Below are 18,236 nucleotides of genomic sequence, written 5' to 3' on the forward strand. Positions count from 1 at the left end.
GCCCTTTGGAAGTTGGTTGAGGTAACAATCTGCACCGGGGGAATAGGGGCCGAAACTCAGATTCCACCGCTGCTCCTTCCAAATAACTTGCAAAACGAGAGGGTTGAACTAAACGGTCTTTAAGTTAATTTCTGACACCAAATTTAGTACCAAATGTTCCAATGGGTCCTCTTCTTGCTTATACCTTTGCAACACTCTCTTCCATTTCCTCCAGTCTCCACCCCTTTTAGCCCCGCGTGCTTCTTTTCCACGTGGCTCTGTTTACATCAGTTGCCTGGGAAACCCAGGCTGGGAGGCGCTCCAACAGGTCACAATAATAAAGAGCCAATGGGCACTCCACGTCTCAGTGACGCGAGGACGTACGGGGCGTGACCAGACCGTCCTGGAACGCCGTACGGTGACTACCCGCTGGGTGGCGCTGTTCTCCTGGGGAGGTCTTCATTGGGGCCCCTGGCGGAGGTGGGGAGAGGCGGGCAGGAGCCAGGGACAAGGAGCCCTCTGCGTCAGCTGTTGCTCACTGCGCCGCGCCAGTGTCAGGCGGGACTTACCCGCAGCTCCATGCCTGTTTTCGGCTCGGCACATCCACCCTTAGAGAACCAGGTAGGTGCCACCTGTTCGGGATCGGGGCGGGGGGAGGAGGGGAGCGACCTCCGCCGGGCGAATGCCCGAGGTGGGCGCCAGCTGTTGCCGGGCCGAACGGGATGAACGTGCCCCCGGACCCAGAGCGGACACCAGGGACGTGGGGGTGGGGAGTCTGTGGTTCCGGGGGCTCGAGCTGTGTGGGGGGAGTGTCCGCTGTGCCAAGACTGGCTCCGGCTCCGGGCAGCAGCCTGGAGTGTGGTTGCTCTCCCGTACCCGGGTCATGGGTGCCCAGGGCGGTGTGTGTCTGGGCATCTTTCAGAGGAGCGGGATGTATGTTGTGTTATAGCCCATTGTGACAAGAAGGTTGTGTGCCGCTCATTTACTGCCCCCTCTGGAGGGTTTTCTTGGGGGAGGGGGAGGGGAAGAGGAGGAGAGAGAAGAGAGGACAGAGAGAAGAGACAGACAGACAAGATAGTGTGGTCTGACTGTCAGCCTGGGGCAGGCAGCAGTTAAATAGTGGAGGAGAATTTCTGCCAATCTCAAACCAGAGGAGGTATCTTTATACCCGCCCTCCCCCCCCCCACCCCATCAACTTAAACTTAAACTTCACAGTTGAGATATAATAACAATAGTTGCTCACATTTATATAGTGCTTTAAGGTTTACAGGATACTTTCCTCCCCTCCTCCCACAGGACTGAACCATTTCTACCTTGCCCAGCACTTTAGGATGGAGGAGGAGAGAGCTGGGACTCATTGGCAGGGGAGAGTTAGGAGAGTAGGTCTGGGGAGATAAACTAAGGAACTACCCATTGCCTAGATCATACTGAGGCTTATGAAGTTGTGGGAGATCGAGTAAAGCTTGGAGAGGGATCAGGTGGTTGGAAGAGCTGAAACTCAACCCCTTTGATGCTGTAGATTCATGCCTGCTTGGGGTCAGGGAATGAGGGCCTGAGTGCATCATCAGGACCTAGTGCTGAGTCAGTGGCATCAACTGGGACAGGGTGGAGACAGGTGCCTTAAGACACCTACATGAAGGTGGGCTACACCAAGGACTGTGAAAATCTTGGGGAGCAAGATGGAAAAAAAGGCCTAGAAAGGTGAGAAATATCATTACTTTCCTCTATATCTAGTATAAAGGCAGAGCCCTATGAACTTGGGCACATTTTACAGCGAGGGGGCATTTGACTAGTCACCTGTCAGGGACCTTGTACTTTTCCCACTTCTTTAAGCCTAAAGAAAACAGCAGTGGTCTGAACTCCTGGACAACCACTTGATGTTTCCTTGACTAGGCATCCTGGGAATTTGTTCAGCCTACTTTGTACACTGCTGTGGTTGTGGGACCAATCCTGCCCTGGTTATGAAAACCAAGGGATTTATAGGTAGATGAATAAAAGAAAGCTTTGGAGTTGCTTTTGAACTTCAGAAGTAAGTGTGGCACTTAGGGTTGACAGGCAAGATAATTTCAGTCCTGTGCCTCCTTTTACCCCAAGCTACCACCAGTACACCCCACTGCCTTTTCTTTTACCCCTTCTCCACATTGAACCCCTTATTGTGCTACTTCTTACTGTACCTTTCCCTGAGTTCTTTTAAAGTCACCATGCTGCCTAGCACCTGCTTATTAGGGACAGTACCACCACCACCTCCATTGAGTAGGCATGCCACTGCCCCTTTAAGTCTCTCTGGATCCTGGAATGTGAGTGAATTGCTGTAACCATCCCTGTGAGGTCAGATAAGATACTATATATATATCAGAGCCAGTAACTTGAGCTCCGGATTACCCAGCCTGGAGTCGGGCTTCACTCCTCCACTCTCCACTCCATCCCATGCCCCGCTGGGGAAGGAGAGGCCCCCAGAGTCCTGATCGATCCTTTTCCCATGGACACAGGTCAGTTACTGCCCCCCATGGAAATATTCACAGGTGCTGCTGCCTGGTGCCTGCCCTGCTAGCAGGCCTCGGGGAGTTGGAGGGAAGGGGATGACAGGTAAAGATGGCAGAAGATAATCTATCTACCCAGCCAGGTCTGGTGCTGTGAGCCAGGGCAAGACCTTAGGAGATGAAGAGCAGAGGAGAGACAAGATCTGGCCAAGGAATGGAAAGAGCAAGCTAGTCAGTTGGCTAAAATGTCAGGAGCACCAGTCTGTGTTCATGGTCGTAATGAAGCAAGTTTGGGAGCACTGAGGCAGTAATCCAGGGCACTAGCACCATTCATTTTTGCTCTCTCTGGAAAAGATAAAGATATTCTTCCTAACTAAGATGCTACCCTGGGCCCACATACATGCCTCCTTTTTCCATTATTCAGTGTTTAAAGCCTTAATCTGATCTCTGGGTCCTACTTTCTCACCTTCCCCACCAGGTCCCTAGGAAACTTGTAGGAAACATTAAGGGGGGTTGCATTTTCCTAACTGATGCCTCCCCAAAAGGAGTCAGAATATGTTAATCATATAGGGTATAGAGTGCTAGCCCTTGATAGATATTGCTTTCCAAAAGAAGGTGAGAGCAAGCTTGGGTTAGGGGAGGAGGTCTGAGAATAAATAGAGCCCTTGGCCAGTGAGAATAAAAACTCTCACCATCCCCCCCTTTCCTGTCCACCTATGTATGCTCCTTTCTCTGCCAGAACACCCCCAGATCTGATCTGTCTTGGATTGGCACTTGTACCTTAATGGTAACATTCCCCTTCATACTTCCCCAAAAGAGATGAGCCCAGTAGTTTGGGCCCCTCTCTTACCCCCTACTTCACATGCCCTCCATAGAAGGCACATTAGTCTGACCACATTCCAATCCCCTTAACAAGTCGCTTTAGGAAGCTGTGAGGTCATTGCTGAGGAGGCCCCCAGCACCTGACATGGGGGAGGTCAGGGACACAGCTCATCCTACACTGGGGCACCTGTACACCTGAGTAGGGAGCAACAGAGGATGGGATTCATTTGCCCTGGAAATCACTGGGAGGTGCTGATAGGTAGAACAGATCAAGGGTCGGTAGAGGCAACAACCAGAGCATTAGATGCTACCTGCCCTCCCCTCCCCTTGGGGCTAGGTGTATCCGGGATTCCCATTGAGCAAGTCACTTCCCTGGCTGGACAGGTTGGGGAACCCTTCGAGTAAGGGACAGGAAATGACAGTGGCTGATGCAAGGCAGTCCTGGTGGTGACAGGGTTAATTGTAACCCCTGAGTCATCTAGCTTTTTGGCATATTGTGCCAAGTTAAATCTGGAGTCAGGGTTGGGGATAGGAGACCCATGGCCCTGTCTGGAGAACTAGCTGTGTCCAGGATGCTGGTGGCATGGGCACCATGAGGGAGATTGGCACCATGGGTGAAATGGAGTCTTTCTGGATGATATCTTGACTGATCAGTATTGTTCCGGGGCTCAAGTTGCTCTCGGCTTCACTTTCACCTGCCTGCCAGTGGAAAATCTGAAGGGCTGTCTCCTACACGGGCCTCCTGCCCCTCTGATCAGCTACTTGGACTATGGAGCAGGAGGATTGTCTTAAAAATATACTGATGGGGGGCAGCTAGGTGGCACAGTAGATAGAGCACCGGCCCTGGAGTCAGGAGGACCTGAGTTCAAATCCGGCCTCAAACACTTATCACTTACTAGCTGTGTGACCCTAGGCAAGTCACTTAACCCCAATTGCCTCACCAAAAAAAAAAAAAACCAAACAAACAAACTTCTATTGTCTGAGACGTTGGGGAGGTGAGGGAGTATAAGTCACTGAGTAGTGGACACTGCTGCCACCCCTTAGGGAAAGTATTTGGCCTAGATGCTCTACAAGGACCTTATCCCTTCTGAGGGTAACATGGGAGTGACTAACTCCAAAGAGGGTATAAGCTTAGCCAGAGAGTTCTGGCAGAGTTCGAAAGAAAACACTGCAAGAGAAGGGAGCAAGGGAAAAGTACCCAGAGCTAGGCAACTTGGCTGCCCAGTGTGTCCAAAATGAACTGGCATCAGGGGAGATGCCCGCCTGCCAGGAGCTGCATGCCTGTACTTGCCAACCCAGAGTAAACAGGAGGAGGAGATGGATAAGGGGGGCCCATGCTGGGGGTGAGAGGGATCCCAGCCAATAGGATCTTTTCTTACCGCCCCATGAAAAGGCCATTCAGTACGGGTGGTTCCTGTGGCAACAAGGAGACTCGTAGCCATGTTTGAGGAGGCTGGAAGCAAGCCCCCTTCCTGCCACACTCTGCCAGCCTCCAGGGATACCCCCTGAGCCAGGTAATGCCCAAGAGAGCCAACATGAATTAGTCTTCTTCTCTGGACAAGAGTAGTGCCCTGGGGCCTCAGCCCAAGCCAGTGACCCCAGACATGATGCTGATGTGTATGTTTGTGCCTTGAGGGGACGCTGCCCAGAATTACTAGGAGGACAGTCAGTTTACTGCCCCCGTCCAGCTGATTAAACTGGTGTGAAAATGAGAATGTAGAAACCCGCTAGAGTTCCACCAGTGAAGGTGTTCTTCACCTTGTTTGGCCACTAGTCTGGGGAAGAAGTTTTTGGAGTTCTTCTCAGGACCGTATTTTTTAATGGATCAGATAAATTACACGGGATTGCTAAGGAAACCAATTATATTGAAATAAAGATGTATGGGTTTTTCCCATTCAAGTTCACTGAGCTTCTGAAATCGAGGGTCTGTGGACCCCAGGTTAGAAACACTTGGCCGAAGGAAAGAGACTGTTTTTACTTTGGGGGGAGTCACAGAGTTGGAGGGGAGGGAGAGACGTGAATGTTGGATTCCTGCTTAAGCAGCCCCCTCTATCCCAACCACATCTCACTTCTCCCAAACCATCTGAGAAGCATTCTCTATGGCCTCCCAAGAGTCCAGTGTCATAAGACAGGTCCTCAGATGCCAAAGCCGCTGACAGTGGCCTACAGAATACCAATGTGGTGGTGGTGAGGCTACTGGGGAGGAGCCATGAGCTCATCCCCTGAAGAAGGGCAGGACGTCGCCTTGTCTGAATGGCTGCTTAGTTTAAGGGAGCTGGGCTCCTGATGCCTGGAGTTTCTCTGACATTGAATTATTAATGGAGTTCTCTAACAGTGAAATAGAGCAGGACTGGACCAACTTTTCCCTTCCCCCAGCATCTCTCTCTCTCTCTCCTTAAACCCCTTCTATCTGCCTCTTCTCTACTAGGGACTGAAAAGGGGAAGAAAAGTTCCTAGTTTCTTCTAACCTCTCCTCAGCTACCTTTTACCACACAGGTTAGAAAGGCACTCACTGTTTAGAATTGGGAGTACATGGCTTAGCCACAGCCTACCTTGGGATAGGGAAATTTGTATATAATGAATTAAGGAACTGGTGAGAGAAAACTCAGCAACTGGCTTAGAATAAGACTTTCTGCTAATAGCCTTGGGACACCATCTTGGGACCCAAGTGCCTTCTGAGTGTTAGTTAGGTGGGGGGGGGGGGGAACTATCCTTTTAAGCCTCCTTTAGATTTCTCTTGCAGCTGCTGCCAGAATATATACCCCCCCACACCTCAAGGCTGGTTTCCTAGAGATCTAAGCCAAGCCTGAAGTATTTGAGGCTTGGCACTAATGCCAAAGTGGGCTGGACTCTGGGCCCTTCGAAAGCCCAGGGGAGGGGAAATAGGAAGGCTAGACAGAATCAATGCCTACTATATCTCACCAGTGCCTTCCACCACCACTATCCCAATACTCCCCTGCTGATCTCATCAGGAGTCAGGACTGGGAGACTACTGGGCAAATTAACAGAAGAAGCGGAATTAGGACAGCTCTGTAGAAAGGAGTGGGCAGGCCATTTATCATTCATTACTCGAGGAGGGGAATTAGAAGAGAACTGATAAGCCAAAAGAAAGAAACCCAGAGACCTGACTGATTTTCCCGACTATTCCCCATTAGAGCCCCCAGATAGCCTTCAAGGAAAAAGGGGTGTCAGCAACCATTAACACACCCAGTTCCTTTGATCTCCTATTCCATCAGCACTTCTCCCTCCCTAGTTCCCTAGGCAAGAAAGACTGGTCCTTTAGGGAGGTAGCCTGGATGTCCTCAGTACAGGTAAAATAAGAAGCCTTCAAGCTTTATGGGAGAGGGTGGAGCACCGTGCAGTAAGAGGAGGAGTCAGGAGACCTGGGCTCTAGCCCCCAGCCCTGCTCTGACCCAGCTGTGGTTTTAATAAATGCCTATTGAGTTGGGTGGCCTTGGGCAAATTGTATCACCTCTTGGGTCTCATTTTCCTCACCTGTAACATGATCGAGGTGCGTTCAGTGCTCTCTGATATCTAACCTGTTGTATAATTCTGTTCCCCATCCATGTTAGCCCCAAGAACTGGAGGGTCAAGTAGAGTTGGACGGGGGGGAAACAAGTTGCAGTGAAAGAGCCTTGGGCTTGGAGTCAGGAGATGTGAGTCATAGAGCTCAGCTCTGCCATTAGACCCCGGCGTATGACCCTGAGCAGGTCTCTTTTACCTTTTTTGGCTTCATCTGTATAAAAAGTGGGAGTTGGCCTAGAAAAAACACTGGGTTTGGGGTCAGAGAACATGGTTTTGGGTCCCAGCAAGTCTCTTCCTCTCTCTGGGTTTCACTTTGATCGTTTGTAAAGTGCAGTGGGGGGAGGGGGGCTTCTAAGTCTCTGTCCAATCCTGACTCTATAATCCTGTGATCTCTAAGAAGATCTACTCCAGACCAAACTGTGGGGTCCAGTGGGAGAGGGCAGTGTTGGCTGCAGTGCTGGATTTTTGCCTCTAGGGGCCCCCTTTGCATAAGCCAAGCATTTCCATAGATCCTGGAGAATTTGTGGGATTCCTTTAAGGTTCCTCGAGGTGTCTCTGGGACCCTTCCAGCTGTCTGCTGTAGCATGCTGTAGAAGGGTCAGCCCCAGGGCTTAGGCTGGGCCACAAACAGGCACTACCTGGACCCTGAGCAAAGTGGTACAAAGGCTGGTAGAAAGAACATCGGACCTAGAGCTCAGAGGATCATAAATCTACGGCAGGAAGACCAACCCCAACATTTTTTACCTAAGAGGAAAATGAGGACCAGGGAGGCCAAGTGACTTGCCCCCGAGGTCACACAGGCAATAAGCATCTGTGTCAGGAAACCTAGATTCTAGTTCCTGGCCTTACCACCAATGAGCTTTGTGACTACCTCCCTGAGCCTCAATTCCTCCATCTCTAAAATAAAGCAGTTGGACTGCTAAGATTTTTCTCTGCCTATAACATTCTATGATTCTAAGATGGTTAAGCTCACCTGTCATGACAGTGCCCGGCCCATGGTTCACACCAGAAGGATGCTGCTACTGCCCTCACAGGGGCACCACCCAGTGTGTCTGCTGTCTCATGAGTCTTCTTGGAGTCCTCAGTTTGAAGTGAAGAGAGCTTCACCAAGCCCCTTCAACTCCATGAGCTACTCCAGGAAGCTTATCTAAGGGCCTGGCTAGGGAAGGGGACATTGTGTGTGATATGGTGGGACTGGGGGCTGAATAGGGTGTGTCTGCATGCTTGTTTGGCCTTAAAACATGGAGACTGGTTTTGTGTGGCCTCTATAAGTAATAAATCAGTTGCTCTAAGACTGTCAGAGCTGGAATGAGCCTTAGAAATCATCATGTCTAACCTTGAGAAGAGGGAGGCTCAGAAAGGTCACTTGCCTGTGATCACTTGGCTAATCTCATTACTTTAGAGTCATGTCACATGTGTCTAAATGGTATAGTTGTATTTGTATTTTTGTGTGGTTTCCCTGCATTAGCGTCTCCGTGTTAAAAATCTGGAAGTTGGTCTATGTTTTGGTCACAGTTGAGAGCCCAGACACAGGCCCAACTACAGATGGGAAAATCAAAAGGATAGATGGGAATGGGGGGGAAGCCAGTCCTAAAGGACTGTCTGTGACAGCTGCTTCCCTTATCTTACAGCCCATGCCGCTCCCAGCCCCCACTGAGCTTCGCCCTGAAGGATGTCCCAGCTCTCCTCCACCCTGAAGCGCTACACAGATTCATCACGCTATACAGACACCCCTTACTCAAAGTCCAGCTATGGGACCTACACCCCTTCCTCCTATGGAGCCAACTTGGCTGCATCCTTCCTGGAGAAGGAGAAACTCAGTTTCAAGCCAGCACATCAGTCTGGATTTCTCAACACCCGTCCCCGTACATATGGCCCTGCCGCCATCCTGGACTATGACCGAGGCCGTCCCATGCTGAGGTCCGAGGTTGGAGGTAGCAAAAGAGGAGAGAGCCAAAGTAGGATCAGTGAGCGGCCTTCTGGGAGTGGACTCAATGGAGGCAGCAACCTGCCTTATGGAATGCCCAGTAGCTCTCTCAACTACCTGCCCGTAAGTTCCCGGGACCAGGTAGTGCCCCTGACCCAGAAGAAGTCTAACAGTCATTCGGACCTGGCTCGAGATTTCTCTGGCCTTCGGACCACAGACAGCTATAGGATGGATCCTGGGCCAGGCCGGAGCCCAATGCTTGCCCGGACCCGAAAGGAGTTGTGTGCCCTACAGGGGCTATACCAGGCCGCCAGTCGGTCAGAGTACCTATCGGACTACCTGGAGAACTATGGACGCAAGGGAAATGCCAGCCAGGGGCCAGCCCCAGCCCCAAGGGCCCTGGAGGCCCTCAGCCCAACCTACAGACCAAGTGGCCGTTACAGCCTCTGGGAAAAGGGCAAGGGCTCCAGCCCTTCCACCTCCCCAGGGCGGGATGTTATGGTGAGTTAACCCCATGGGCACTGAGGCTGGGAAGGCAATCCCCCAGGGTATGGGGAGGATCACTGAGGAACTTTATGTACTGAGCTCTTATACCTTCCAATTTACTGATAAACTGTGGCTGAGATGGTTTGTAGGGATGGAAAACTTCCTAACCTCCACTGTTATCCCTCCTAAGTCCCAGTTGAGGGGAGGGAGTAGGAATAGGGGGAGGGTGTCACAATATGACCAGGCTCCCTATTGGTCAGTGCTTGATGAGAGAGTGAGGAGACCTAGCCCACTCTTGTCCTTGGCTGAACCCTGGCTTCGGTAAGCTGTGTTAATAGGGTTGGGGGAGGCGGGGAGAGGGGAAAGGAGGAGGAGCTGGATGACGCTCTCAGGAATGCAGCGCCTCCAGAACCACTGCTATTCTTATCCTCTCCTTTTCCATGGAGTCTGCCAGACCCTAGGGTCTCTAGAAAGCTCTGCTGCTTCTCCTTTTCCTACATATTAAGGCCTCCAGACCCTTTCTGGACCAGGACTTACTGTAGCTCCTTCCATACCAGATTGCCATCACACCTGGAACTTCCCAACTCATTAGAGGGTGGCAAAGAGGTCAGCAGCAGAGCTTGTAGGTGAAAAGAGGGGCCAGCCTGCTTGGGGCTTCTTCCTCTCTCTTTTTCTGCCTCCCCATCTTCACTTGGGGTCATGTTCCCGTATTTAGTTGTCTTATGACCCTAGATCATCAGTTGGGGGAGCTAGAGAGATGATCAGCTGGCTTTCAGAGTCATCTTAACTGCTATTTCATAAACCTAAAGAAAGGCAGAGAACTGAGGGCTTTGGAACAGGCTCCTGACCTGCCTTGGACCAGAGTGCATAAGGATTCATAGGACAGGACTCAAGAGTTGATGTCACATCTCCATCTTCTGAAGGCTCTTAGTACTTTGTTATGTGGTCTAGGACTCTCATGACAGATTTTTATGAGGCCAAAGTAGATACAGATATGATATGTCATGACAGTAGAATCCCCATAGGACAGCCTAAGATCATCACTGACAAACATTTATCAGCCAGTCTCCTCTTGTGTAAGAGAGACAGATAGGAAACTCACTTCCCATTGTCAAGCAGCTTATCTTCTATTTTGGAAGATAGGACCTAGTCACATAACAGTCACTAAACCTCAAAAGAGTATTCTTCTAGAGTAAGATCCAAATGGAATGGAGCAATACTATAGGAATTCAAGAAAGGAAAACAGCATCATGGGCAGAATGTACAAAAACAGTTTGACTTCCTCAAGCCTTTACAAAATGATGGGAAAAGAAGGAAGGAGAGACAGAGATGAAAGAATGGAGGAAGGAAAGAAGAAAGAAAGGAAGGGGAGGAAGGAAGAAGGAAAGATTTACTAAGCACCTATTTATTAAGCTAAGTGCTTTAGAAATTATCTCATTGAATCCTCACAACAACCTTGGGAAGGCCAAGAAACTAAGTGACTTGTCCAGAAGCTAGTTTTAAATTCAAGTCTCCCTGACTCCAGACCCAGCACTCCATCCACTGCCCTACTCAGCTGCCGGTAGGACTTAAATAATTGGAGAGAAGTGGGGTTGGACATCCTAGGCAGAGAAAACAAATACGGGAAGATGGGACTGAGCAAAGTGGTAGTAGGGGACATTAAATCATTTGAGTCATAGCAGTGAATTCATCTAAGGGAGTAGTGAGAGGTTAAGTATGTCATGACACAGGTAGTGAATGACTATGTGTGTGTATACATGCACATACATACATACATACAATGTAATGATTTTTGTCAGGTTAGTGGATATATGTCATAGCATATGGACTGAGTTCCAGTTGTTTGGAACTCCTACAAAAGTAGCATCATTCTCTCAGTTCCAGACCTCTAGAACAGCTGGAGCTTTGCACCAGAGAAGGAAGTAGTGAAGTGACAACTTCCACTGGTGAGGATACAATCACCTGCAAATCCTTCCTTCATTGCTGGGAGTAACCCACAAAACTCTCAAGTAGCAGGACAGCCCTCTGTAGCTGTTCAAACAAACGTTTTGTAAGCACTTCCTTTGTGCAAAGTGCTGTGCTAGGCATTGAGAGTACAAAGATATGAAATAAAACATTGTTCCTGTTCTTAAGGAGCTTAAAATCTCAAAGGAGAAAGGACATGTACAAAGATAACTTGATTACAAGGTAAAGTGTGCTAAGTGCAAGGAAAAACCCAGAGTTCTGTGATTTTTGGCGGGGGGGTGGATAATTTCCGGTTTAGAGACTAAGGAATAATAAGGAATACTTCATTAAAAAAGGTGACATCTGAGAGGGAGGGGAAGGAAGGAAGGAAGGAAGAAAGAAAGAAAGGAACAAAGGAAGGAAGGATGGATGGATGGATGGATGGATGGATGGATGGATGGATGGATGGATGGGTGGATGGATGGATGGATGGATCTGTGACTTCATCAGTGTGGAAACTCCCTCCACCAAAGAAGACTGCAGCTAAACTATCCATAACTTAGTAGATAAATAGATTTGCCTGAGACTGAATTTAAGTGACTTGCCTATGGTCGCACAACTAACATCACAGGTGAGATTTGTACCCAGGTTCATATATGACTTCAGGTCTAGCCCTCTATCCACTATACCAGGCTACTTTTTAACTGCTATTTAAGTAGCAAGTTAAAGTTTACAAAATGTTCTGCATACATTATTAGCTCATTGAGTCTCACAACCCCCGTAGGTACTACAAGTATTGTTATCCCCGTTTTTTTTTAGTGAGGCAATTGGGGTTAAGTGACTTGCTCAGGGTCACACAGCTAGTAAGTATCAAGTGTCTGAGGCCAGATTTGAACTCAGGTCCTCCTGAATCCAGGGCCAGTGTTCTATCCACTGTGCCACCTAGCTGCCCCTGTTATCCCCATTTTACAGATGAAAAAAACTGAGGCTTACAGATTAAGTGATTTGCCTATGGTCACAGCTAGCAAGTTGTTTGAATAAACATTTGAACCCAGGTCTTTTGACTCTTAAGTCCTGGACTTTATCTACTAAACCAAGCTGCCTCAAGGGAAAACAGCCTGAGATGCACTGCTTTTCAAGGGATTTTCAGGCCTTCATTACCTCTTGTGTAGACAGTTGAAGTAGCCTCCCAATAATGGGTCTCCCTCTCTCCAATCCAATTTCTACATAATTGCCAAATTAATATTCCTAAAGCATGGGTCCGACTGCTTTGGTCCCTAATTCAAGAAGTGAGTTCTTATTGCCTGAAGATAAAAGAAAAATCTGTTTAGCATTCCTAATCTGGCTTCAGCCTACCTGTACAGGCATATTACTCCCCTTCCCACCCTCAGTGTTCTAGGCAAACTCATCTTCTTGCTTTTGTCCAGAATATTACATTCCATCTCCTATCCCCATTCCTGGAACACACTCCCTCCTCACTCAACCTCAGAGAGTTCCTAATTTCCTTCAAGACTCAGCTCGAATGCTATCTTGGACATGAGAACTCTCCTAATTTTCCCCAGTTGCTAGAACATCTCTCCCCTCCAAAAGAAATTCTTTTCACTTTGTACATATTCTCTATTTACTTCTCTGTTGTTAGTGTTTTCCCCCACCATAATGTAAGGAGTATGTGAATTGTTTTGATTTTGTCTTTATAACCACAGACCTAGCTCAAAGCCTAGCATGAGCCTAGGTGCTTAATAAAGGTTTGTTGAATGAATGATTGATTGAATGTAATGAATAAATGAATGACTTGTAAAGGAAGTGATAGATACAGATCTACGGCAGAGGCAGCTATTGTCAGGACTCTGGTGAGAGAGAGTATAAAAAGTCAAAGCAAACTCACAGGTCCTGACCCTGCTGATTGAGGGAAGGGTGGTGGAAAGGCCATTGAGAGAAATAGAGGTTGGGGAAAGAGCAGATTTGAGGTGGTAGTGGGTAGGAAGATAGGCCATCTAGTCCAACCTTTCCCCACCTCCCACCCCAACCCCAAATTCAGGTTTGGAGACATGATGATTTTGAGATCCTGACTGGGTCAGCTCAGCAAATAATGTATGTAAAGTGCTTTCCAAACTGTGGAGTACTATTATAAATGTAAGATGAGTGCATTACCTTCATCATCATGATGGTTAGCCATCTAGAAGGAAGTTAAAATTCAGAATTAGACTAGGCGAGCCTAGAAAGAAATTCAAATCAGCAACTATTAAATGCCTGTTCTAGCATGACTGAAAGAACAAAATCAAAACTAAAATAGCTCCTGCCATCAAGACATTTCCATTCTTTTGGGGAGGAGCAAGGGCTAGATTCAGACAAATAATAAACACAAGGTGATTTCTGAAGAGAGAGAACTCTATTTTTTGAAGGAAGAAGAGGGTACCAAGTAGCCTGAGGATAAAACACCAAGCCCTCTGCTTGGCATTGGAATGCTAGCCCAGTGGAACATAATCTGAGGATCGAGGGGAAATAAAGATTCTTGGAAGCAGAGATAAAGGGAAGATGGAGAACAGCCTTGTTCCAAGGCACAAGATGGAAACTAGGATGCAAAAATTCAAGGAATAACTAGTGGTCCATTTTGGCTGGGATGTAGAATCCATGAAAGTAGGGGTGAGATGAGATAATGCCAATAAGGTGGGTCAGAGCCAGACTGAGAAGTTTGTTCTTATTCTAGAAACAATAGGAAGTCATTGACAAGTCTTGAGAAGGAGAATTATATAGACAGACCTATGCCTCAAGAAGATTATTTTGGCAGCAGTGTGGAAGAAGAGGGTAAGGAGAGAGACTGGAAGCAAGGGGATCCTTTAGGTGGCCACTGCAATAGTCTAGGACAAATGAAAAAGTAACAAGGGCCTGAACTAGGAGGCTGACAATGTAAGTGAAGAGAAGTTGACAGGTCTTGGAGATAAATCAACAACTTGGCAACTGATAGAATATGAAGAATATTCAAGGGTTATGAATTGGATGGCTGCAATCCCTCAAGATCTGATAATGATACTCTCAAAAATAGGGCAAATTTGGTTTTTTGGTTTGTGTGTGTGTGTGTGAGGCAATGAGGGTCAAATGACTTGCCCAGGGTCACACAGCTAGTAAGTGTCAAGTGTCTGAGGCCAGATTTGAACTCAGGTCCTCCTGAATCCAGGGCCGGTGCTTTATCCACTGTGCCACCTAGCTGCCCCAAATGTGGTAAATTTGGAAAAGAGGTGAGTTTAAGGAGAAATGAAATTAATTCCATTTGGGACATGTTGAGTTTGAGAAACTGAAGGGGATCCCAGTGGAGATCAGAGGATCATAGATTTCAAGCCAGAAGGGACCTTAGGGATCATCTTACCTAAATCCCTTATTTTTCAGATGAAGGAACTGAAGCCTGGAGAGGCTTAGTGAGTTGTATAAGGTCATGAAGGTTCTAAGTACTAGAGTCGAGATTTGAATCCAGGTCCTTTGACTCCAAATCTGGCAATCTTTCCACTAGACCAAGCAGCCTTGATGACAGCTGGCAGATGACAATGTGGGATGGACAAGATTAGAAATGGATATGTAGATTTGGGATTCATCTGCTTCGAGGTCTCCATTGAAGCTGGGGAAATAGATAAGAATGTAAATCATCTGCAGAGGCAGAAACCTGATAGGCCAGTGTCATAAGCTCTTGTGTGTAAAGGCTTTATTGTATTTGTTTTCCTGTCCTTCCTTCTTCCTCTCCTCTACTTTTCCCCTCTCTCCCATGATGTAGCTAGTTCCTGATGCAAGGCAGAGCCTTTTCATTTGTAGCTTAGAATGGGAACTTGACCACTTCTTTGAATAGGAATGAACCTATACTATTGGCAAATTGATACTTTGGAATCACATCTTTTAGTTTATTGAGTCAATCAACAAATATTTACCAAGCAACTACTGGATGCAAGGCTCTATATTGGGTGGTATGAGAGATACAAAGATAGATGAGCACAGTCTCTTGCCTTCAAGGAGCTTCAAATTTAATAGGAGGGGCAGCTAGGTGGTGCAGTGGATAAAGCATGGGCCCTGGAGTCAGGAGGACCTGAGTTCAAATCCAGCCTCAGACACTTAACAATTACTAGCTGTGTGACCCTGGGCAAGTCACTTAACCCCCAATTTCCTCACCAAAAAACAAACAAACAAACAAACAAAAATTTAATAGGAGCAATAACTACAATAGATGTTCATTTTTCAGTCATCTCCAACTCTTCTTGACCCCATTTGGGTAGGTTGTTTGGTTTTTTTGGAAGAACAGTTTGCCCTTTCCTTCTCCAGCTCATTTTGCAGATGAGGAAACTGAGACAAACAGGGTGAAGTCACTTGCCCTGGGTCACACAGCTAGTAAGTGTCTGAGGCCAGATTTGAACTCAAAATGAAGCCTCCTGACTCCAGGCCCAACACTGTCCATTTCGCCACGTACCTGCCCCAACTGTAATAGATAGCTGCATATAATAAAGGCCACATGACAGGAGTAAAGGAATGCTGGAGAACTCAGAGAAAGGTAGAGATCACTTCCAGCTAGAGTCATTAGAGAAAGATTCCCAAAGCATTGCTATTCCTACTTGAGCTTGAAGAAGGGCTTAAATTCCAATAGGCAGAGCCTGGAAGAAAGACACTCCAGGTAGAACATGATGAATAAAGATATAGAGATGGGAGTATTCAAGAGGTTAGGGGAACCGTTTATGGGCTCCCTTCCTCTTAATTTTCTTAACAGTTTGGCTGCTGCCTGTCTTTCCTCTTAATCGGGAGTACTGTTGAGGGTGCTAGTGCTACTACAATGAACATTTAGAATGACTCAGGTACTGATAACTTAAGAGAGGAGAAGTGGTCAGTCTGCAGGATGTATTTTTGCCATTGTAAGGATGACCAAAGCTGGCTGACATTGATGATATTAACAAGTAAGCTTTATCATAGGCCTTCACCCTGATCTGATGGTATAGTATCTATTTGCAACAGAGAAAGAAGTGGAGGCCAAGAGGAGAATGAGAAAGAGCTGTGGAAGAAAGAAATGCAAAACTCTAAATTCCCAGGTCTCCTCTACCCCCTCCTCCTGTACTTGGTGCCTCTGAACTGTGACAGGCATAATCTGAAAATTACAAACTAGGAAGGAAGGAGAAGAGGTTCAGGACCAGAGAAAAGCCTTCCTGTAGAGTGTATGCTGTTCCTGAAATGCAGGAAGATGAAGAAGAGGAAGGAGGTGGGCCTAAGAGCAGGTAGAAGAGGGATCAAGCCAGCACAGGTGGCTTCTAGCCTTGCTGGGGAGCTGGAAGCGTCAATACCCAACGAGCTGTCATCCCATCCCATCCACCCCACCTCTAATGTTCCCTGGGCCTATGGAAGGACAAGCTGTTCTACAGAGTCCTGCCAGGGCTGTGCCTTAACCCCCCACAATCCTTCCTAATCCACCTCCGCTCCACCCCCTCCAGCTGCTCTCTCTCCTGGCCCTTGGCACTGAGCCTCTTCTGTTCAGCTCAGCTCATTCTCCCCAGGGAACAAAGTAGAGCAGAAACGAACAGAGAGGAGATACTTGTTATCTGAGGTTCCTCCAGAGGACAAAGTCACCAGGCTGGGCACCTGCCCCCTTCCTCCCCCCCTCCCAGCCCACACTAGGAGCCAAGAACCAAATCAGGCCAGGCCCTTAGCACAGTCCTCCCTCCCCACACCCACTTTTCTTCCATGGCTTCCCCACCCCACCTTACCTAACTTCTGTGCCTCAGTCTCTGGAGTCAAGATCTGGAAGCCCAAGTTTAAGAATACCTAGGTCCTCTTTGCCCCTAGAACTGCTGACTCAGTGCCCAGGGCCTTGGTTTCCAGATGTTCTGTGGCAGGTGCCACCCAGGTAATAAATCATGGTCACATGCCTTTACTCCCACCCTCTTGGATGGGACTTTGGACTTGAACAGTGACCTGAAGTAAGCCAGAGGTTACTCTATACAGGGCAAATGAGGACACCAGGGACTTGCTTAGGAGTTCCTTAGTGAGTGGTTTGACCTTCCTCTCTTCTTCCTCTTCCCTCCCCTTGGCTCTCTTTACTCAGCCAAATTAAATCCTTGCCTTTGCTGTCTCCTGTTTCTCCAGAGTGATAGCCTGGTATCTTGAGGCCTTTTCCCCAGCACAAACGTCCTCATACTGCCCCCTCCCCTAATTATCTTGGTGTTGCTATCCCTGTGGGCTTGACTAGATTCATGTTTAAGAAGTTAGGAAAGACAAGAAAGAGAAAGCAGGAAGAACTGGGGTCCTCGAGCTAAGAGAAAAAGCCAGATGCCAAGAGTCAAAAGTGCATTTATTCAATGGTTTGTGTTTAGTTGGGCATCTGAATACCTAAGTTTGAGTTTCACACACATCCATTGCTGCCTTGCTGATGAAAGAACTTCAGCTAGGGAAAGTTAAAGGAAGAGGCCCGCCCTGGTTTTGCCTCTCCAGGATTCATTCTCTTGGCCTCTAAACAGCCAGAGAAAGAAAAGTTAGAGGGAGTGACAGGCCTCAGTTTCTCAGTCTTTGAACAGCACTTTCTTTGCCATCTAATTCCTCACATACACATTCCACCACCATCACCACACACACACACACACACACACACACAGAGTCCAGATTCTGGATGACTCATTGACAGAACTGGCACCAGCTATGCAGGGGTTAATCAAGATCTGAGAGAATGTTCCCTGCCTCTGGGGGAACCGCTCCACTGATCATCAGGATTAGGAAGTGAACACTATGTCCAGAGCCCAGGGTTGGACACGTGGCCCCCAATCACCTCACTGTATACTTGGAACTGACTTCCTGATGAGCCCAGGTGTAACAGGAGAGGGAATATATGCCGGTCTCTGAAATCTCGCTGACGCAGGCTAGTTCCCCCCAGGGTGCAGTGGAATTCAGAACTTGCCACCTCCTATCAATAACCTGCTTCCTAGAAGTCATGGAGAAGGGGGTGGGGGGTGGGGGTGGAGTGGAGGGTGTGGAGAGTCAGCCATCAGCAGACAGGGCATAAAGAATGTAGGGAGCCCGGCTTCCACTTACCTTGGAGGGGTTACTCTTACAGCCCCAAA

General features: G+C 48.0%; 1 protein-coding gene across 2 annotated transcripts in view; it reads left to right on the top strand.

Moving 5' to 3' along the window:
• The first annotated feature begins 461 nt into the window (after positions 1-461).
• Positions 462-18,236, top strand: part of USP2 (ubiquitin specific peptidase 2) — a 30,612-nt gene continuing 12,837 nt past the window's right edge. Inside the window, exons 1-2 of one of the 2 annotated variants that reach the window (XM_043995788.1) lie at positions 462-600; positions 8,438-9,234. In XM_043995788.1, coding sequence (XP_043851723.1) covers positions 8,479-9,234 — 756 coding nt within the window. In that variant the 5' untranslated portion in view covers positions 462-600; positions 8,438-8,478. Of the gene's footprint in view, positions 601-2,371; positions 2,469-8,437; positions 9,235-18,236 lie in introns of those variants that run through there. The other variant, XM_043995789.1, reaches the window with a different exon arrangement.

This window comes from Dromiciops gliroides, chromosome 3 (assembly GCF_019393635.1).
Source record: "Dromiciops gliroides isolate mDroGli1 chromosome 3, mDroGli1.pri, whole genome shotgun sequence".
In the NCBI taxonomy this organism is placed as follows: Eukaryota; Metazoa; Chordata; class Mammalia; order Microbiotheria; family Microbiotheriidae; genus Dromiciops; species Dromiciops gliroides.